We start from the raw sequence: 24054 nt of genomic DNA, 5'->3' as shown, positions 1-24054 counted from the left end.
CTTTGGTCATGTTTCCCTGATTATTCATGATTCCTGTGGCCTTGCATTGGTCTCTGAACATCTGAAAAAACAGGAATCTCTTCCAGTCTTTACAGATTGGCTTTGGGAGGGAAATCTCTTCACCAGTCAGCCCATACAGAGATTATGGATGGGTCACTTGGCAGAGTCTACAGGCAGACTTGCTGTTGGAGTCCTCAGGGGGCTGGCCTGGTGGTTGGACAAGTAGGCAGGCAGGCCTAATGCCTGGGTCCACTGGAGTGGGCCTGTAACATGGGTCCACTAGGGCAGGTCTGGAGCTGGGGTCCACCTGGGTGGGCCTGCCCCATGGGTCTGCAAAGGCAGGCCTGAAATTTTGGTCTATGGGTACAACTCTGGGTCCTGGGTCCACTGGGGTGGACCTGGCAACTTGGGTATATGAGGGTAATCCTGGTGCTACCATGAGCCTAAAGACTAAGTCTTCAAGGATGAGCCTGGAGCCTGAAGCCTGATTCCACATGTGCCAACTCAGTGCCAGGGTCTATCGGGGCAGGCCTAGAGCTTGGGTCCACTGATTACTGGGTCCACAAAGGCAGGCCTGGATCCTGGGGCCTTGAGGGCCGGCCTGGAGCATGAGTCCATGGGGGCAAGGCTGGTGCTGGGATGGGCCTGGAGGCTGGGTTTGTGGGAACCAGCCTGGAGCCTTAGTCTGTAGAGGTGAGCCTAGCACCAGGGTTCACTGGGGTGGGCCTGTGGCTAGGTCCATAGCAAAGTCAGGTACTCACTTCATTCTCCTTCCCCCACGCAAATGGTATCCCTTTTGACACTGTGCTACCCAGGCTTGGGGGAGGGGTGACACGGGTAATTTGAAAGTGTCCTTTTTACTCTCTTCAATGAATCTTATTTCTGTACTTTACCCAGGTACTGTAATCTCTCACTTGGACTCCTTAGCTCTTATAAAGGTATTTTTATGCATGGGTAGTCGTTCAAATTGATGTTTCTGCAAGGAAACAAGCACCGAAAACTCCTATTCTGCCATCTTGCTTGAAAGTAGGGGATTAATTTTTGTAACAGTTTTTAACAATCACATTTTCAAGGAATACTTAATAAGAAAAAATGCTCAGAATATAAAAGTATTGGGGATAAATACAAAACATTTTAACAATATGATATTAATTTTACAAAAAGAAAAAAAAAAACATGTTACCAAGTATAGAAAGAAACACCAGAAGGAATTAAAACAAATAGCTATAAATAATATTATCTCTTCTTTCCACTTTTCTATAGTTTGTAAATTCTCTATAAGGAGCACGTATCATATTTCATCAATTCCAGGGTACACATTTTTCCTTCATATTTAGCATCTCTGAAAATATTTAACAGCTCCTAAAAGTTATGGCATCTCTGACTGGATGATATATTATTACTTTTGTACTTAGCAATAAAAATAATATAAGTATCATTATATTTTAAAGCTATAAATGGAAATGTTCAATGAAGAAATACTTACAAAAGAGGTATTCATTCACCAAATAAATAGGCTGGCATGAAGCCATCAGTGAAGGTGGTAAGAGCTTTGGTAAATCTTCCCCTAAATATAATTTTCTATGGGACTAAAAACTCTTTTATAAAAACAAGTATGGAGATGAGGATTACCTCGAGGTACACAGCTTCCCCTCTCCCTCTCCTCCGTTTTTTAAAATTAACTTTTGTGGAATGCTTAGTTTGTCGTTAGGTTTTGAAGAGAATAGATTCTTGAGGTTAATAATTCATTTTTGCCATCTAAATATGCAAAAAGATCTTTAATCCCATTTTGGCAAGGGCTACCTTCCCCTTTTATTCTTTCAAGTTGCAACTCTTCCCAAGAGACCACAGGGGATAGGGGGTTGGGTAAATGGAAAGATGAGAAGGGACAGAGGTTGGTTGACAGAAAAGTTGATGAAGTATTAAAATAATTATCTTCTTTCCCCCCTTTGTATATCCAGAACCATCATTTCTGCCCACAGTTCCAGTGAACTGTGGGGAGCAGAACTTCCCAAAAAAAGTTAATCAATGAAACAGAAGAAGCCACTTAAACCTCTGATTTCTATTTGTTCCTATATATTCCGACCTCCCTCTTTACTCACTACTATCTCACACCCAATTTTCCATCAGCAATTGAGAAAGATGGCTATGGTTTCTGGGTAATACTCAGGGAGGAAAAAAGGATGTTCTCTCCAGATATGTGGTAAGTACCTATATGTGCAAGGCTCTAAGAGCTGTAGGTAGTATAAAAAAAACTGTATAATACAGGTTCTCAAGAAGCTGTTAGATGAGATAAGATTTCCACACCAATAACTACCGTCTAGAAGGGAAAGAGAGTTGTAGCATCCACACTGATTGGTAAGTACCCCTTCCATTGTGGGTACTCCAACCAACTATAGGACATACTACAAAACCACTATAACATATTGACCAAGGATTATAATTTATATCTTTTAAAAAAAACTTAAGATGCTTATTGAGCCTATGAGACAAGGTATAATGAATCTTCCAGCATGAGATATATAGTCTGACCTTGAAATCTGCTACAGGGACTGACTAAATCAAGAAAGCCAGACTCATTCTTGATCTAGTCCTGAGTTCAAACCTTTAATAAGAACCAATTGAAAAATAATAATGACACATTTACAGTCATTCTTCCACTGTCTTTACAGAAGTAGCAAATAATATATACAAGGTATAAACCTAATTAAAGAACTGAAAAATTATTTTCCACAGCTCATGCTTTTAGGAATTACATTATATACACAGAGAGCCCAAGAGGGCATATTAAGACCGCTAGACACTGGGAAAACTTCCACCCACTTAACTCAGATGCAGAATTACCCCAATACAGTGTGATTCTGATTGAATGACATGAGAGAGAACAAAAAGATCTCAAAATTAACAGTGAAACATCCATCCACAGCTTAAAAGAAACAAACACATTATTTTTAACTTTGGTACATGTCTTATAAAAGATTTAAAACAGACTTTAAAAACTTTCCAAGCAAGGAGTTTTCAAGGACAAAATAAATATTTCCTTTTGCCTGTATGGCCAAGACATATTGCCATGAAATGAAAGAAAAGCCAATCCCTGGTTCATACATTCACTTATTAGTTCAACAGTTACTTGGTAAGCACTTTATCATGTTCAAAGTATTGTGTTAGGTGCTATAGAAAACACAAAGCTAAAACAGCCCTTGTCCTTAGAAATCCACAGTGTAAAAGAATTTTTAGAAAATTCTAAGAAAGAGAAACACAAGGGACGCAAGTGAAAATGGAATTATCAAAGGCTTCAATGAGAAGAAATCCAATGTAAGTGTGAGGGGGAATTTAAAAAAGCCAGTATTTACCAAACATTAAACAAGTCATATGACAAAACATCTAATGACATAGAGATATCAGTACAGCATGCTTCTTCTATTAATAAGAATACATAAGGACAATTATAAATTCCAGAGGGAGAGGAAAAGCCATACAAGAAAGTCGTGGTTCAAATACAAAGCAAACCAAAATGTAGCATGATTCTGAGCCTTTGATGAAGTATACAATGTTGAACTTACATTTGCAATATTCTCCATCAACTGACACAGCTTAATGATTATAGTAGATTACATTTTCTATTTATGAATCCAGTCTACCTGGTTCTGCAATAAATAACACCTACGTAAGCATTATTGTGCACTGGCTTTCAAATTTCAGATGAACTTAGAGAGGAAGTATGTGCTAGTCTTCCCCAAATTACAGATCTGTATATAAAGTTATAAACCTCAACAATGTCAAAACAATGATATGGCTGAAAGAGAACTTTAATTCTCTAACCTACATACTAAAAGTCAAGAAAAAGTATCTATAAATTGGTTCTAAAAGTAAGCAATAAAGGAAAAACAAAACTAAAAGTAAATGTTAATTAGCAAAATTTAGCAAGAGTGAGAGGTAGTATAAGAAAGCTAATTCCATCACACTTAATGGATAAACAACCAAGAGTGCTTAAAGTTGTCAGATGAAGAAATAAAAGTATATGTTTAAGAATTACGGAGGTAATCACAGAGCAAAACGCAAGTAAGTCACTTTCCATTTTAGATCCTCCTCAGCTGTTTATATTTTTATTTCCTAATATGTGCATTATTTTTATACTAACAATATAAATGAGGTACTGACATGAAAAAGCTTCCAGGATATACTACTTATTAAGTAAAAAAAGCAAATATTATAGTAATATGTATATTAAAGTCCCATTTATATTTCTTAACATATATTTAAATATATTAACATAACTATATTTATGTTAATGCTTACAAAAGGACCAGATGCGAGAGCAAGGTAAAAGAGAACTTCTGCATTTTATTCTATATAGTTTCACAATTTTGGATGAGAATACATGTGTATATCTATCACTTATTCAATTTTTTTCCCTACATTTTTAAATAAAAAGGATACCATAACTATATAATTAGTAGAGACGGCATGGATCAGTGGTAGAAAGAACAGTTTTGGTCTCAGAAAAATCTGGATTTAAACACAAGCTTCACTAGGTGTGTCACTTTGAAGAAGGTATTGTACCTCTCTAAACTTCAGTTTCTTTTTCTAAAAAGAGCTTTCTGAGATCTAATTCACATACCATACAATTCATTCAATTAAAGTATATAATTCAATGTACTTTAGTATGCTCACAGGGTTGTGCAACTGTGACCACAAACTGATTTTAGAGCATTTTCATACCCTTAAAAGAAACCCGGTACCCATCAGCAGTCAACCTCCATTAATTCTCTTTTCTGGAACAAAATGAGTGTCAGAGGACTACTGCCTGACAGTCTTGTAATGAGGAGTAAACAAAATACATCAAAGCTCCCAGCAGCGTCTGGCAATGGGTGGGTACTCATTACATGCATTTCAGGTAAAGTTCAAGACAAAAATGATGTAGATATGAGCAAACGCCTGGATGTGATAAAGAAACAGATTCAGCCTTTCAAATGGAACATACTCAGATCCCAATCCTCAGAGCTAATTCCTCAAGTCATGGCTCTCTCCCCAATTCCACTAAATATAAAACAAAAAAACCAGGTATCAAGTCAAAAAGTGCAAGTTTGAAAACGTCAGCATCTGGGGACATACTTTAGAGCAAAAGTTTCAGGAGGAGAGATACAGCCTCACCCCTGCAAAAAAAAAAAAAAAGCGAATACAAGAAGCAAGTAGTGCAGCTGCTGAGAAGATAACAAGAATCTCGTAAGTTCACATTGGACAAGCAGTTGAAACTACACTGTCATGTTTCTACTTTTCAAAGTGAAAATAAACATGACAGGTGCTCATTTGGCTGTTCAAGCACTTTCCACTTAAATGGCAATTCCTCAAGCTTACCGACTCCAGCCTCAAGTTATAATTTATTACTGTTTCTGTATTATTCCCTTGCCTCGGCAGAAAGCAGAACAGAGCACCTACATTGCAAGACCCAGGAGAGGTAATAAAGTATAATTATTTTTAATTTATGATTAAGCCATAAATTATATGGACTTTTTACTTCAACTGGTCAGTCAGAGGTTGGGGGAGGAAGGGAATGGGGTCACAGGAAGAAATAACAAGAGCCTTTTCCTTGGCATAAAACGTCTAAATCAGGGCAAGGTTGAGGGACACCTTGAAGATTTACGAAGACACCACAACCACAGTCTCCAAGTTAAGTCCCAAGGGAGCCACCAGGTAAGAGACTTTAAACTCCTAGAGGCCTCTGTTCTTCCTACTCACAGGGCTACAGACTCCAACTAGAATGGCCATGTTGACTTGAAAAATAGAAGCCTGGCGGAATTTCAGGTCATACCACATCAAACATTTGCAGTGCTCTGGGTTTTGCTGCCTCTAAGCCATAGGTATTTCAAGGAAGGTGAACTTAATCTATAAAAAACTACTGCCCAGGACCTATAAGTAAAGTCAGCCTCAATCAAAGTAAGACTGATTACCACAGGGCTTGGATACACCAATGGCCAGATGTTAATTTAACTCTTCTAACCCTCAAGAATCCCTTGGCGAGATTTTCCTTTCTTGTAGTTCCCTTATGTGACACACATATATATGAAACAGTAAGGCACAAAGCTGACAAAACTCAGAACATGAAGCAGGATAAGGAAAAAGGCATTGGACATTCTTCTATCAGCTACGTGCCTCACTGGTTCACCAATATGCCATGGCCCAGGTGCCGATCTTCATAATAAGTCCCCAAATTCAAATCACAGCTTGCAAAGTACTTTCTCATACATTTTCTTATTTGTACTCACACTTATGCTGGTAAGGAAGGATCATTAAGCACCCACTTTACAGTGGAGGCAGAGACTCAGAGAGGTGCTAATAAGGCGTAGCCAATCTGGAGCCTGGTCACCTGACAGATAATCCCATGGCCTTTTCATTATTGCTCTACCCTAAACTGTTGGCGAGGTAAAGCAAAACCAAAAAAGAAACGCTATGCATTTCAATTTATATTGCTTTTTTCTTTTTTGCAATGGAATTTTTTACCTGGTAACTAACTGCAGCTTTGAAATAGCTGATTGTTATAGTAACAACAGGTATTTGAAAGTGAGGTTTAGTTGGGTTTAAGAAAACAAAAGTAAAGAGAGCAGAGAGAACAGAGTCAGAAATAGTGACATATACAAAATAATAATAAAGGTGGGAAAAAATGGGATTTGCCCCAAATGTTTATCTAGCACTCACCTTTGTCCTGAAACATCCCACCTCCACACCCAGCTCCTGGTTAATGAACATAATTTCGTTGATGTCCCTTGAACTGTATAATCTGTTCCACAAAAAACAAACCCAGAGTTTGTCTCCAGGCCATTTTTAAGTCCCTAACTCCCTGGTTACATTCAGTCTATGGAAAACATCTGTGGCAAAGTAAATCATCCTACTCTGAGCAAGACCAGAGTGTATTTTTTTTTTTTCCCCTCTAAGTGTGTTTTGAAGTCCTGGTTGGAAAATTAGTGAAAATTGTAAATCTGTTTGCAAATCTGGTCATGTCTAACTCTGAGATTAGGGCAAAGATTCCAATTTAAAAGTAAAACCGTGACAACCCCAGTTAAGCGTGTCCTCAGGCACTGCCAGCAGGGCCTTCACTCACTTCCACGGGCAGTGGATTTATTACAGGCACCCGACACGTTCCCCATCAGACACCCCTGGAGTATTTACTTGAGACAGCAGGGTTCAGTCTGCACTTCCTCTGCAGACCAATATATTATTATAAATTGAGCTAAACTGTTTCCTTTTCATAAGTGCTATGAAGTTCAGATTTCAGATATCAGCACAGGGCTGAGGTCCCTCCATGGGGCTCCTTGGGCTACTTGGACTGAAAAGTAAAGAGAAAAGGCAGCATTATTAGACCATGGTTGCTTTTATTTTTGATTGTTTTAGTAAGAGGAGATGAAGGAAGACTCATTTTAGAAATCAAATATATCTTAATGAGAAAATATATTTGAAATGCAGACTTCGGGGTACACTGTGCTGGGCTTGGCACAGTTCAGTAGGATACAACTATTTCACCTATAGCTGAAGGTAGGAAGTCAGGGGATTTTATATCTTGGCAACAGCTGCTATAAAATAATAACACTAATTTCTTCAATTTATCACATATAATAGCTGAAGGGACCCAATGTATGTTTAAAAATTTATATTTGTTATAACATGTAAATTCAATGAATGTAATTGTTTCATATTTTCATCATGAATACATTTAAAAAAACATAACTTTAAAAAGAAATGGAAAATAAGGAAACAAACAGAACACCAACATTCTCCTTTTCTTCTCTTCCTGAACAAATTAGTCCTAAAGCCATTAGGTGAGGCAGAGGCATCACGCTGAGATGAAGGGAGGGCAAAAAAGCCCAGAGCAGGGCTCAGCACTTGGGTAGGGTGAGGAGGGCATCCGTGTTGGGGAGGAGGAGTGGATGACACAGGGTGTCAGACCCCAAGTAGGATAAAATGGCAACATACAATCCATCCTTCTCACTAGCTATGTAACCATGGCTAAGTACCTACATAAATTTAACCTCGATTTCTTCTTTTGCAATACAGCTAATATTTGTTTCTCAGCTTTGCTGAGAAAATTCAAAGGAAGCTTGACTTATTTTTATTCATATTACTACTACAATTCCAGACATACATGTCTAGAGAAAGACTGAAAAGGAATACACTAACTCAGGCATGAACCTGATTTTTATATTCTTTCATTTTATACTTTTCAGAGTTTCCTTTCTCTGCAATGAGCACATATTGCTTTTTTAATCAGAAAAGAACACATGTCATTAAATATATGGAATATAGCTGAACTTGTACAATGCATATTTACTACGTTTATATACAGAAAAAAATTAATAAACCTATTTGAAGATACCATTCTGGCTGTCATTTCTTTTAAAGAAGCAAGTTGCTAATAGAAACTCCTGAACAAAGTATCCAAAGGAAAGTGATTTATGGGCTAAAATTAACACCTATTCAGACACAAGCCAAATAGTCACATTTGGGTGATACAGAAAAAAATGAATTAATAATCTGCTTACTTATAAATGGCACTCAACAAAGGTGGAGGGACTTCAGAATAGAAACTTAGTTTCTGTAACAATAATTTATTGTATATTTCAAAATAGTTACAAGAGGAGAATTATAATGTTCCCTACACAAACAAAAGATAAATGTTTTAGGTGATGGATATCCCAATTACCCAGATTTGATCATTCATTACACATCTGTATGCAGGTATCAAAATATCACATGTAGGCCGGGCGCGGTGGCTCACGCCTGTAATCCTAGCACTCTGGGAGGCCGAGGCGGGTGGATTGCTCAAGGTCAGGAGTTCGAGACCAGCCTGAGCGAGACTCCGTCTCTACTAAAAATGGAAAGACATTATATGGACAACTAAAAATCTATATAGAAAAAATTAGCCGGGCATAGTGGCGCATGCCTGTAGTCCCAGCTACTCGGGAGGCTGAGGCAGTAGGATCGCTTAAGCCGAGGAGTCTGAGGTTGCTGTGAGCTAAGCTGACGCCACGGCACTCACTCTAGCCTGGGCAACAAAGTGAGACTCTGTCTCAACCAAAAAAAAAAAAAAAATATCACATGTATCCCCAAAATATATACAACTATTACGTGTCAGAAAGAAAAGAAAAGAATAGAAAAGAAAAAGAGAGAAAGAGAAAGAAAGAAAGAAACTTAGTTCCTGATGTCAGACAGAGGAGACAGAAGGGAAGAGATGGCCTTACAACATTCCCACAGAGAGACCTCAGCACACTGGGATCAAGTCAAAATGGCCCTATTTACAGTGGGAAAAACACCATATACGAAGCCTACAACCCATTCTGGTCCCTGTTCTGCCTCATACTAAGTGACCTTGGGAAAGTCACTTAGAAAAAGAACAATCTCTGCCATCTCCCTCACACAGTTGTTTGGAGATTGAGACTGCTTATGTGAAATTAATGTGTAAACTATAAAGCAACGTGCAAAATGGAAGGCAAGAGATTAAGGGCTTTCTTAGATCAGTGCTCAACAAATGGCAGGAATCACCCCATGAGAAGAATTTAAGAGGTAAAGGGACACGGCATTAAGTATCATTGAGTCACACTGTGAGAAAGAGCCCCTATATAATAATCTTGCAATTCTCCTGCACACACTGAGGAGAAAGTCTCAGGTTGGTACCACTACACAGTGAACACCTTTCTAGCAGTTACCAATCCTCCTTTTTAACAAAGACAGAATAGGACCCAGACTCGGGATATCTAGCAAACAAAAGTAGCAGGCACTAAACACTGTTTTAGTTTCTCTGGATTTATATTTATAAAACTCTCTTAAGTATGCCTCATGATATTGGTTTCCCATTTAAGATAGTGATACAGAGTCTCCTTTTAAAATAAATTCATTTCGGTGAAAGATAAAAAAGTTACTTTATTTAGAGAGAAACAGTACATACAAAATTGCACAAGTAGTAGAGTTATTCCATACTCTGATTCCTAAAAGGCCAGGACCCAGATTTATCCACCTCTGATATCTCTCCCAGAACCTCACGTAGTACCTGGAACATAGTGGACTCTCTACAAATACTCAATTAACTCGGAATTAATTCTTATCATAAATTCTGGGCTTGAGCCCTGGTTCTTCCTGGCACCAAAACCAACATATGAGTAGATTTCCCCAGACAGATAAGAGTGAGATAAACCCTGAATAATCAGAGGCTAGAAGAGCCAAGTAGAGATTAAACCCTGAGAAGGTCTGTGAATAAAAAAGGACACTGTTTGCACATTGTGCATGGGAAAACAAGTAGAAAGTCCAAAAACAAAATTAAAAACTTAAAGCAAAGAAGCAAAAAACAAAACCCCACAAACGCCACAGCTTCGGTTAGCCTAAGCACAGCTGAAATACTGCTTCCCACAGAACCAAATGACAAAAGGGGAGAAAGGCCTGGTTGTCAGGTCAGCTGTTCCTGAGAAGAAAATAAATTCAAAACGAGAAAAAACTCTCTCACTACTAAAAACTTATACAGACAGGGAAATACTTTAAAAAGTTACACTGATAAGTTAAGTTGGATGATTTAATGGCTTTGATGAAGAATCCTAAAAATTGTTTAGCACATCTGGGGAACTCCATAAATACTTAAAATAAAAGGAAAAGCAACTTTTAAAAATTTAGCAGTATCTCAAAAAAAAAAAAAAGTTACATGTTTTTATAAAGAAGTTTCATTATTAATATAAAATACTCAAAAAGTTTATTTCAAAGACATATTCAAAATATGTCAATAATCTAAAATTTAGACACTAGAGCATCGATATAATTTTGATTCTCCTAAGTCTAAGATTACCAAGCATAAAATAGCAGTCTCCTTGGTGAAGGGGTATTGCCAAACCAGGTGTCTCTATGTCCCACGAGATCTTGAAACCAACATGCCAAGTATCAGGATCTCTGCCTTCGAGATGAGAGTCATCGTCACTCTCCTCTTCAGGGCCTGTCAAAAGAGAAGAAAGTGGTCAGAAAGGAAATGTTTAATCTAAACTTCTAGGTTTTATAGTAGTTATTTAAAAAATAATTTATATTTTAATAAAATATGGGTGCTAAGTGAAGTATATTCTCTTTTATGTCATTTTAAAAATACATTCTAGGATATTTTTAATTGGTCACTTATTTTTTCCATCAAGAATCCTTAAGTAAAATGATGAGACAATAACCACTGATACCAAAGAAGATAAAAGAAGATTATTTTGTTCCTTTCCAAGCAAATAAATTAGAAAATATGAACTAAACACACAGTGTTTTAGGAAGATTATTAATTATCAAAATTGATCCAAGAAGAGGTAGAAAAGCTACACAAACCACAGAAGGTATGGAGAAAGTTATCAAAGAACTCTCTCTCTGGAAAATACAGACCCAGAGAGTTTCTAAGGAGAATTCTACTAAATGACTAAGGAAATAAATAATTTCAATACACTTTAAATTGTTTTGTTGTTGTTGTTGTTGCTACTGTTTGAGATAGAGTCTCACTGTGTCAGCCAGGCTAGAGTGCAGTGGCATCATCATAGCTCATTATAACCTCAAACTCCTGGGCTCAAGAGACTCTCCTCCCTCTACCTCTTGAGTAGCTAGGAGTACAGGAATATGCCACCATGCCCAGCTAATTTTTCTATTTTTTGTAGAGGCAGGGTCTCACTGTTGCTCAGGCTGGCCTCTAACTCCTGGTCTCAAGCAATCCTCCCACCTTGGCCTCCCAGAGTGCCAGGATTACGGGTGTGAACCACCATGCCCAGTCTAAATTGTTTAAAAGCACAGAAAAATAAGTTTCCAAACTCTTTTCATGAATAGAACAATATGTATCAAAACCCAAAAAGAAAATACACAAACTCATAAACCAATCTCATATCTGAAAATCAACACAAAACTCCTAAATATAAGGAAATAGAATCCAAATCCAATCTCATATCTGAAAATCAACACAAAACTCCTAAATATAAGGAAATAGAATCCAAATTGGCAGAATAATATTCATAAAAGAATAACATTCCATGACCAAGTAAAATTTATTCTGGGAATACAAAGATGGTTCAATATGTAAAAACTTATACTTAAAATTCATCATATTCAAAAATCAAAACAAACAAAAAAAACATGAGTCACCACTCTAGTGACACTAAAATATTTGATAAAATACAACATCCTTTCGTGATAAAAACCTCAATAAAACAGGAATACCTGGCTATTTCCTTAACATGATAAAATATAGATCTGTCTCAACTCCAAAGCCAGCATCATATTTTAACAGAAAAATACCAGAAACATTCAGAAAGTTAAGAATTAGAAAAAGATGTCTTTTTTCACCATAATGATTCATTGTTATTCTGGAATGAATGGCCAACCCAATGGTGCCCTCTGGAATTGTAGAACAGAGCACTCTTAATAAGACAAAATAAGAGATACAAAAATTTTTAAATGAGAAAAAAAAAAATTTGCATATGATTATCTGCAAATAACAAGGAAAATACATCTCAAGCAATAAGCAAATTAAGAAAATGCAATTATAGCTACAGAATTAAATCACAATAATTAACAACTTATAAAAACACAAACAAATACCCCATTTATAAAAAATATCTAGTAGGATTCTTATATGCATTGTCTACATGAACAAAAATTTTAAAAAGCTACTGAAGGACACAAAAGAAAGTTTAAACAGATGTTATGGAAATGTCAGTTCTCCCTAAATTCATCTAGAAAGTCAACGCAATCAGTATAAAAAGACCAACTGCATTGTTTTCTAGATGAGTGTGGCTGGTAACTAGAAAAGCTGATTCCATAATACAAATACACATGGAGGTATAAATAAGCAAGAATTGCCAAGGAATGTTTTTCTTAATATATAAAGAGCTCCTACACATCAATAAGATAAAGATCAACAAATTTTAAAAGCCCATAAAAAGAAATAACACTCGCTTGTAAACACATAAAAAGATGTTTCAACTTATTCACATAAAAGAAATACAAATTAAAGCCACAAGAGTTATTTTTCACTATCAAATCAGAAAAGATCAAAAATTCTGAAAAAATACAGTGTTGGTAAGAGTGTAGCAAAATGACATGCTCACACTCTCTGCAGAGGAAAATTTGGAAATACTATCAAAATTACAAATGCACATACTCTTTGACTCTTATAGGCATTCCACTTTTAGGAATACACACTAAAATTATTACTTACAGGGGTTGAAAAATGACTGTTGAGTAAGCGGATTTATTGTAGTAGCATTTATAAGAGCAAGAGATTTTATAATAACTCAAATGTTCATCAATAGGTTTCTGGTTAAATAAATTATGACATGTACAGAAAATAAATACTATGTAGCCACTAACAATAACATGAGTATGTATGTACTGATATGGAACTATCTAATATATTTTTAAAGGAAAAAAGCTAATAGACTATAATTTATATAAAAAAATAAAGTACAAATAATATTTCTAGAAGGACACTCAAAACTAATTTTTTAGCCAGGCGTGGTGAGGTACATACTTGTAGTCCCAGCTACTCAGGAGGCTGAGGTGGGAGGATCGCTTGAGCACAGGAGTTTGAGGCTGCAGTGACCTATAATCATGCCACTACACTCCAGCCTGGGTGACAGAGCAAGACCCATATAAAAAAAAAAAAAAGGCTGGTTTTTCTGGGGTACAAGAGTAGGAAAGACACATACAAGAAATAAAAGGTACACACTATGATTTGCCTATAATCACAGTCCTGAAGGAATAACCCTACATAAAAACTTATAAAAGTTCACTTAATAAGCATTTGTTGAGCACTTACTATATACACTGGGCCTTGTGCCAGACCCTTAGATATGTCAGTGACTGAAACAAAGACCTATTATACCCCAGTGAAGCTTTACTTCTAGCCAAACTGTAAATGTTCATCACTGATTGCTATTAAGGGGACATTTTAAATTAAAATTCCATCACTTTAAACTGCTATACTAGACTCTGATCTTTAAGGGCAGGGTTCATTTTTCTATTTCATTCACATTTAGAGCCCTAGTGACTGGCATACAGAAGGCATCTGATGAACACTTGCACTAAATTGTTTGCTTTAAAAAAATGTTCTTTCAGTTCTCACCATTCACAATCCTTACTGCTATGCTAGGTGGCAGGGAAAGAAAACTTAATTTGGAAGAAAAAACAAAAATACCTCAAATTAAGCCAAAGAACATAAGAAAGCATAACACTGCTGCTAAACTAGAGTCTTCAATAATAAAGAAGTTTAGAGAAGAGAGAGGCTGAACGAGGGTTGAACAGTTTGAGCAGAATTCTTAGAGGTCAAACTTGAAAGGCAATAGTGTTTAGACTGGCTGAGGGTAAAGTATGAATGAGGGAAGATAAAAAGATGCAAAGTTTTATGTAATCAAAATGAACAATAAAGTATGCTTTACTTAGGCTGCATCATGTACACATCACCTAAACAATTCAAAATTACATGCATCCCAGATGGCACATACTCACACACAGAATCCCTAAATTATGAACACCTTACTCTACGACAACTGTACACAAGGATCAAAGGCAATAAAATAAAAGAAAAAAAGGAATTCCCCTTTATAACTATTCATTCACATTACTTTGCACTAAGTACGGTGAAAAAGAACAAACCAGACACCCAAGTTCATGGTCTCTGCAAAGAAGGAATGTTGCTAAATGATCTTCAAGGACACATCCTACTTTGGATATTGTTCAATGCCCTAAGTTCGGATCTAAAATCTCATACTGCTATATTAATACAATCTTCCCTTTTTTCACACTAACTGTTCTAATACATGCTTCCTCAAGTACTTTTTAGTTAAGAGCATCTTTTAATCAGACTTCTTTAAAAATAACATCATATAATAAAAAGTCCAAAGCTATTCACTTGGTTAATCCCAAAAGCAATTAAAAAAAAAAAAATCCTCTGGAACAGGGATGATAAACACCTTACAGATCAGGCGACACAACTGATTTGTTGGTTGTGGCTTTTTTGAGCCCTGGTGAAGAATTCTGAAACTTTCTCCACGTTCACCAGAAAAGAGTGGTATGATCAATTACTGATGTCTGCCATGGACACAGTGGCACTCCCCTCACTAGACAGTACGGTTGCCATCCATGTCTGATGGCATTCTACAGGCAGTTCTTACATATACATTGCAGATTGTTACACTTGTAACTACCAGAATTTGCTAAGTTAGAGCTTGTGGAAAAGAACTCACAAAGATGTGCAGCTTGACCTACACTATATATATTTCCTTAAGAGATCTAACATAGTTGCCAACTGATAAAAGTACTTTGCACACAAGTCCAAATTCCTAGCTACTCTTGGATTACAAGATCTGGTATCACTGAGCAGTCACAAGTGGCTACAGGTAAGAAGGAGCCGCCTGCCCCTTTTAGATGAGGTCTGTGATCTCTGCTAGCCACTGTCCCCAGTTAACCACTTCACTTTACTTGTCTGTGGTACCTGCCTAGATCCTACAGCAGTCTGTGAACTTTGCTCTACAGGTGGTCCATAAAGCCCACAGGTAAATCAGGCCCATGACCTGCTTTTGTTAAATAAAGTTTAAGCACAACACAGTCATGCCTAATCATTTACATAAATGGCTGCTTTCACACATAACAGTAAGGTTGAGTGGCTAAGATACAGACTGTAAGATCCACAAAGCCAAAACTATCATTTGGCTCTTTACAGAAAATGTTTGCCAGCCCCTGTTCTCAAGTCTTGATATTTGTGATTTGATTTCTACTGCACATATTAGTGAAGAAGCTAGGACTGTATAAAATAATAATGATGTAATGTGACTAATACCTAACAGTGTACCATGACTAGTGATAGCATACGACATAATAAAGTAATTGATACTAAATTAGTTGATATTCAGGTCAATTTAGCAAAAGAATATTGACAGAAAAACTGTATGTTTATATTTGTGATACCCCAAAGCTTCAGGCTGCTTCATTCCAGGGAGCCCTAATGATAACAGATACAGCAAATAGCATAGGAAAAAAAAAGAGAAATAATTTAAGAGGGTTTTTCGTATGTCCCTCTCTGGTCAAATCAATTACAACTTAACTGCAAAAAGATTTTCAAATTACAAAGACAATGGTTTTTCAGGCGGTTTTAATGCCACAGCCCGTGGATGGTGCAACGAGTGGTAATCTTTATAGGCTAACAGGCTGGTTGACTACTTTCCCTGCTTTCAACTTGGTACTCTGCTCAATCTGGCACCAATAAAGTCCTGAATGACAATCAGAGACAGCAACTGCAATCAGTGCTTCCTGATGCCTCCCATAAATCTAGCACCTTTGAAATGTGCTCATTAAAATGATGTTTTGGTGAGGGTTTTTCCCCCCACTGGGCTGGGTAGGGAGGAGGAAAGTTGTATGTCTGATAAATTTTTTTATTGCTTAAGTATAGTGTTCTTACTTTCTCAATGAAATCAACTTGTAATTATCAATAGCAACTGCAACTGATTACTCTTCCCTCATGTTATTTTGGAAACAAGCAGAGGCAACAGGTTCCTACTTGCCTTTAAGCTTCAGTAAAATTGAAAGGATTTTAAGTGTCTCAGTGTGTTCGTACATTCCCAGCTCCCACTAACCAAACGGTTAAAAGAGTAAATGATGTGACAAAATACAAAAAGACTTAAGTTTAAAATGTCCAAAACTTCTCCCCAAAACTAACCAATTTGTTGTTTTATGTTAACTAGTTTTTCAGAAAAAATCAATTTCATTTAATAAAGGATAAATGCCAAACATTTTGTTTACATTTTTAAAGCCATGTACAACCACTGCTATATAGGAAACAAAGATAAAAGCCAGAGAATGACAGTAGATAATACAGTGCTGATCGAATAAAATATACTGTAAAAACTTTTATATCATATTTCAAAACATATGTAATTCTGTGTCACGAATTTCCCTCATATGTAAATATTCATCATCACCACACATTAAAAATAGCCCCATTTCTTATTCTCCAGTCCCTATTCCCTAATCCAAGGGCCAAGATATATAAAACTCCCACCCTTGCAATTACTTTGTCTGTTTCCTTAACTCCACACCTACAGGGGCTTAAGTAGCAGGTCCCTTCCTTTCCACGTCACAGATCCTGAGGCAAGAGAAACCCAGAAGTTGTAGATGGTCAGCTGGTATATGAAGCCCAATGAGCCTTGTCTGTCCAATGATGATCTATGACATTCCAATGTCTGGATGGGGAATCCAACTTTTAAAATGGAGGGAGACAGAAGGTGAAAGGGGAGGGTGTGAGGATGGGAAGACACATTCTCGCAGGAAAACGGCATGGTGTGTGTGTAAGACCACAATCAATTCTGGGTCGCAAGAGGGTCACATGAATGACCTGGTCTTGCAAGAGAAGAGGTTGGAGAGGTGGGCAGAGACCAAGACGCGGAGGGTTTTGTGAACCATAGTAAAGAATCTAGCTTTTTACTGAGGGCAATGAAATATACTGAAGACTTTTTCATAGGTCAGATCTCTTTTCAGAATCATCTCTCTGGAGGGTACAAGCTTTTATGTGCACACTTAGCATACTTTTTCTAGATGGGTTCCCAAAGTAATAGCAAATGGGTACCGTATAAGCCAGAGAGCATTTGGGAACACCATAGAAGGACTGTATCCCTAAGAAAGAAGGTCAGCCAAGGAGAAGCCTCCCTGCCAGAGTTCCACAACTCAGAAATGCTTCCTTGGTTGACTGTGAGGAAAAAGGGGTCAAGCTTGCTGCTGACACAGAACAAACTCCTCAGCCACCAAGGATTAAATGCTACAAAGGAACGACAATTTAGAAAAGTTGAAGGGGAAACTAATCAGTCCCAGCTCAGAATCTATAACAAGAAGCTGTTCTCAGATGCCTCGAAACAAGCCATTCAGGACAAATGTAGTCCCTTGACACAGAAAAACTGTAAAATTAATTATAAGTTTTCAGGGATTTCAGGCAAAATATTGAAAACTCTTTATGGAAAAATCTAAAGCCTTTCAGCATGATGTCTGGCTCTGTCAGCTTTCAGATTAAGCATTTGGAAAAAAAATTTAAGATAAAAATATTCACACACATAGGAGAACCTCATTACATCACATTTCACGGACTTGGAAGAAAAAAATTGAAAGCAGGAAAAGGAGAGAAAAATTGCTTTGGGGGCCCCTGGCAAAAGCTTCAAAATCACTACATTATCTGCAGTGAGATATACAATGAGGAAAGGAAGCAGAGATACTTTTCAAACAATACATTCTCCAAACCAGAGCTTCTAACAATAGAGGATGCAATCCCCTGGGAAACAGGAAGGTACAAAGAGTTGTGGAGACTCACAGGAAACTTTGACTTGTACATAACGTAGAAGACCAGAACCAAAATGGGTTAATCAAAAGAGGAGAATTATTTGTTCATCTAGTTTCAGATAAAGCTTTATCGAGGGATCAAAGTATACATCCAATACCCAATCTCTTTCCTTCCCAACGCTCATGAAAAAGAAAGAGGGTGGCCACAACAGCTGGGGACAGAAGAGCCAAAAGATAAAGGGGAAGAAAATGGAAACTGATCACACCATTAGGGTTGAAACAAGGCCCACGTGAAGCCAGTGAGACCCCTGGTCTTAGTATTAAATGAGACAATTCCTTACCTTTTTAAACTAAGCCTCTTTAAGTCTGGTATCTGGTATTTGCTATCAGAATAATCCTAACAGTGAACAGAGATTGCAGTTGTAGAAATCAAACAGTTATTGGAAAGTGGCCACAATGTAGGTGAATAGTACAAACTCCTCAAGAAGAACAAATACTTACTGATTTGGGGCGACAAATACTCATTTTCTACTATAAGCAGATACAAAGAAGGGTGAAGACACAAATTATGCCTTTAAGGATCTTACGAGTCTAATTCAAACACGCATGAAACTATTTACCTTAGAAGTCAGGACAGTGTTTCCTGACAGATAGAAGGAGACACTGGAGGAAGCATTTCTAAAATCTTGACATGCTTTACTTCTTGATCTGTGAGCTAGGTACAGTTCTTTGTGGCAATTCTTCAAGCTATATATTTATGAGGTATATTTCAATAATTTTTTAAAAACTCAATAGACAGGATGGAAGATAAAGAAATCTCCCAGAGATTAGATTTTTTAAAAATATACAAAGATTGAAAGTAAGAGAATAAATAAGAAAACTAGAGGAAGAGTCCAGAAGGTTCAACAACCAAATCGTATGGATTCCAGAGAAAAGAGAAAACTGGAGAGGAAGAAATAATTGACAAGGTAATTCAAGAAAATGTCCAACAATTGAAGGGCATAAATTTCCAGATTGAAATGCCTATAAAATGCCAGTGTAATGGATGAAAATTATCACTGTGAAATTGTAAAACACTAGAAAATGATGCAACAAAAAAGTGACATAAAAGCTAAAGAAAAAAAATTAGAATTCTTGACAGGAACACTGGAAGATAAAAGACAGTCATGCAATGTCCTCAAAATTCTAAATTAAAAAAAATCACTTCCTAACAAGATTTCCATACCCACAGTATCTACACATGTCAACGGAGAATATAGATCATTTAAGACATTCAAGGTCTCATAAATTTACCTCCTAAGCATCCTTTCTCAAGAAACCACTGAGGGACATGCTCCACCAAAATAAAAACAATCAGGAAAGAGCAAGACATGGAATATAGGAATCTGAAGAGTGAACAAAGGACAGAGGTAGAGGGAATCCACTGGATTACGATGAAGAAATACCACAAAATGGAATAGCTGTGCATCAGGCATAGTCGGTAACCAGTCCAGATTGAACAAATGAGAAGACTCTAGAAGACATTTCTCCAAGAAAATGAAAGTGACAGAATATATCTGATGGTTCTGAAGCTCTTGAGAGATTTACCAGTGGCCCCCAACCTTTTTGGCACCAAGGACCAGTTTCATGGAAGACAATTTTTCCACGGACCAGGGGGTTGGGGGAAATGATGAGCCATGGGGAGCGGCTATAAATACAGATGAAGCTTCGCTCGCTCGCCCACCGCTCACCTCCTGCTGTGCAACCTGTTTCCTGACATGGACCAGGTACTGGTCTGCTGCCCAGGGGTTGGGGACTGCAGATTAAGACAACTGATAGAGAGTATGGGATTTAATTGGTCATAACTACATAGAAAACTATGCAAACACACAAAAAGCAAGATCACTATTAACACCAGAAAAAAATGAAAAGTTTAAAAAAAAAAAAGGAAAACTGATCATAATTTATGACAAGCTCTGGATAACATTTTCAAGGACATGATAATTGTAACTATAACTGATAGAACCAAATGACAATGCATCTAGAATGGAAATACAGGGGAATCAGAAGAACATGCATGTGTAGGCAGACAGGGAGAAAAAAGAGAGTGAAGTAAATCTTCACCTTCTGTATTAAGAAGCCAATAGATAATGCTCAAGACGGTATGTGATTAACACCAAAAGTGTTACCTGAAATAAGAGTAGAAATGATTGCCTCTATGAAAATGGAAAGAAAAGGTGTAAATGACTGCTGTTTTTCTTAACAAACATATGGAAATGGGCTTTTTAAAAATATATAAATGTATAATTTTAATAAAAACTAAAAATACCTAACAATCTATTGAATGCTTACCACGTGCTAAACACTGTTGTTAGGTTCTTAGCACTTGACATAGATTTAATCCTCACAATCCCTAGGTGGCTATTGTTCTTACCACTATTTCACAGATGAGAAAACTGAGTCACAAGGAATTCAAATAACTTGTTGAAGGTCCCACAGCTAATTAATATCAATACAAATGATGTCATTCAATAGTACAGAATTAAAATGCCCAATTAAAGTCATAGACAGTAAGGTCTCTTCCACTTTAATTTGTTCTCTCATTCCTTGCTCATCACTCTAATACATTATTAAATATTCAGCTATTCTAGGAGAAAATATTTGCAATCACGTATCTGACAAAGGATTAATATCTAGAATACCTAAAATACTTGGTAAAACTCAATGACGAAAAAAACAATTCAAAATGGGCAAAGGACTTAAATAGACTTCTTTCTCCAAAGAAGATATATAAATGGCTAATGAGGACATGAAAAGATACTCAACATCATTAGTAATTAGGGAAATGCAAATCAAAACCACAATGAGACACCACTTTACACCAATTAGGACTGCTATTATCAAAAAACAGAATATAAGTGTTGACATAGATCTGGATAAATTAGAACCCTTATGCATTGCTGATGAGAATGTAAAATAATACAGTCACTGTGGAAAACAGTAGGGCAGTTCCTCAAAAAAGTCAACAGAATTATCATTTGAACCAGCAATCCCACTTCTGGGTATATACACAAAAGAACTGAAAAGTTGGGACTCAAGCAGACATTGGCATGCCAATGTTGACTGCAGCATTATTCACAATAGCCAAAAGATGGAAACTACCCAAATGTCCATCAATGAATGGACTGATATACAAAATGTGGTATATACACACAATAGAATTATTCAGCCTTTAAAAGGAATGAAATTTTGATATATACCATAACATGGTGAACCTTGAGGACATTATGTTAAATGAAACAATCCAGACACAAAAGAACAAATACTACATGATTCCACTTATAAGAAGTATCCAGAGTACTCAAATACATAGAGACAGAAAGTGGAACAGTGGTTAACAGGGGATAGAGGAAGGGAAAATAGGGAGTCACTGTTTAATGGGTATAGAGTTCCAGTGTGGGATAATGAAAAAGTTCTGGAGATGGACAGTAGTAATAGTTCCACAATAGTGTGAATGTATTTAATGCCACTGAACTGAACACTTAAAAATGGTTATAATGGCAAATCTTATGTATATTTTATCACAATAAAAAAGAGTAAAAAAAATGCTACTCATTTTAAAATAGAGATTCAAGAATTATGGGATCAAATTTCCATCCTTAAGGAGATTCTACTTTTCCCAAATCAAAGACATGAATAGGAATTCTAGAATTCCAAGAAAATTATTGCAAAGCCTCTATTTTCCAGCCTATCACATACTGAACAGGAAACATGGAGTGGCCTCTCTTCTTTTTGTGAGCTTTCTTGGCCCTTCAGGGGAGATCTAGAAAATAGTATCAAGAATCTGCAATATTTGGCAATAGGTAAAAATCTTAAGAATTGCTTTTTCTAAAAAGACAATGTCACAGCAAATGTTTCCTTCCAAACAAAGAAACAAAAATGGCAACCAATAGTTATTGTCCAAGTGATGTTTTTGAAGGCGTTCCAGTCAAAGAACAAAGTGTTTGACCATATTAAACAATGGGTTTTTAATGCCTTCCTTGCTAAAATTCATTTTTTACAGCTAGGAGTAACAAGCAATTGCCAGCAAAGCTGCAATAGGAAAGTCAAATATTCTGCCTATTTACATATGGTTCCCCGAAGCCACTCCTGATTAAAAATTGTACCATTTCAATCTTCCTACTGGAGATATCTATTAACTAGAACTGCATGTGAAAGCCAATGAATTTAGTATATAATTACACGTATCCTATACAAATTACTTCTCAATGACCTCTACGCATGAAAATAAACCAAAAGAGGGATGATTGGCTCATTATAAATCTACAAGAAGACTTCCCTGGGAAAAGGTATTGAGAGCAAAATCCTGAAAGATCTTAAGCTTCAATTGAATTTAATTTCAGCAGGAAGCAATCACTTTGGTATCTGAATTCCCAGTGCATTTTACATGAACCTCTCCAGTGGCAAGTAATACTCTCCAACTTATATCCCTGCTCTTGTCACTAAGTAACTATGTGACCTTGGACAAGCCACTTTCCTTCTCAGTGTTTTCATCTGTAAAATGAGAGGCTATAACTAAGTGATTTCAAAAGTCTCTTCCAGACCTCATGTTTCATCATTTCATAATTATAATCACACCTTACCTCACCTATTCTCCCAAGGCAAAGAAGGCATTTGATTTACCTTTGCAGATCCCATACTGTCTAGAACAGCTAACTGAACTTCCCTTAGCAACTGCTCAACAAATATGTTCAAGGACACAGAAAACAATACAGTTCTCTGTAGTGCCCACTCTCTGTGACCCCCTTAAGCTCTTCCTAAACTCCAACCATGATTTCAAACAGCTCTCTTCTACTCCACTTTTACCATAGTTTTGGGAAGATTATATAAGGAGACCAGAGGACTAAACATATATCATTTGTCACTGGGAAGAAATGAACCCACCAGGGAGCTTCAAGGCACGTGCTTTGTACACCATCTGACCCAAAACCACACACACAGTCAGAGACCTAGAGAAAGGTTCTGTTTCGTAGAGTAAGTTAATCTAATGCATTCTAATTATCTGAGAGTATGTGCTAGAAAGCTACAGCAGATGTCGGGGAGAAGTGAAGGTGGAGGGAGAAAGGAAGGTGTCAGGACCTGCAAGAAAAAACAAGTAGAACATTCCTTGAACCTTTCCGGAAGGCAGACATTTTAAAAACCCAAATCTCCCAGACAGCTACACTGCTGGGATAGAAATACCTGCTCACAATGCATACAGCCTTAGGTATTAAGACTCTGAAGCCAGAATGTCTGCACTCAAATCCTAGCTCTCCTGATTCGTCACAGCACTACCATGAACAAGTTAATCATCCTTCCATACCTCAGTTTCCTCATCTGTAAAATGAGGATAACATTAGTACTTTGCTACTACTTCATTCACTGGGTTGTTATGAAGAAGATAAAATGAGTTAATACAGGTAAAATGCTTATAACAGTGCCTAGCACAAGGTAGGAGCTCCATAAATGAAAGCTTCCAGTATTGCTATTATTACTATTATTAATAGATAGAGTTCTGGGAATCTCAGGGATTAAGAGAACAAAAGAATTACGCACACTGCTTTTACAAACCCAAATTCTGCAGTTCCCTCTTGCAGGTAAGAATTGCAAATATAAACATTACTATATTTGTATACTTCATCAGTCTTAACCACTCCTGACCAAAGAAACTATTCATTAGAAATTTAAATTCCTTTCTGAAAGATATTCTAGGTTTCAAAAACTACTTGA

At 36.9% G+C, this 24054-nt stretch overlaps 1 protein-coding gene across 2 annotated transcripts in view; it reads right to left on the bottom strand.

Annotated features, from left to right (window-relative positions):
• FTO (FTO alpha-ketoglutarate dependent dioxygenase) overlaps positions 1–24054 on the bottom strand; it is a 353424-nt gene that overhangs the window by 227385 nt on the left and 101985 nt on the right. For both annotated transcript variants that reach the window (XM_069456646.1, XM_069456647.1), the window contains exon 4: positions 10823–10966. In XM_069456646.1, coding sequence (XP_069312747.1) covers positions 10823–10966 — 144 coding nt within the window. The remainder of the gene's footprint in view (positions 1–10822; positions 10967–24054) is intronic.

Source organism: Eulemur rufifrons, chromosome 23, assembly GCF_041146395.1.
Source record: "Eulemur rufifrons isolate Redbay chromosome 23, OSU_ERuf_1, whole genome shotgun sequence".
In the NCBI taxonomy this organism is placed as follows: domain Eukaryota; kingdom Metazoa; phylum Chordata; class Mammalia; order Primates; family Lemuridae; genus Eulemur; species Eulemur rufifrons.
The sequence above is the reverse complement of the archived record's forward strand: the minus strand, read 5'-3'. Positions and strand labels throughout refer to the sequence as shown.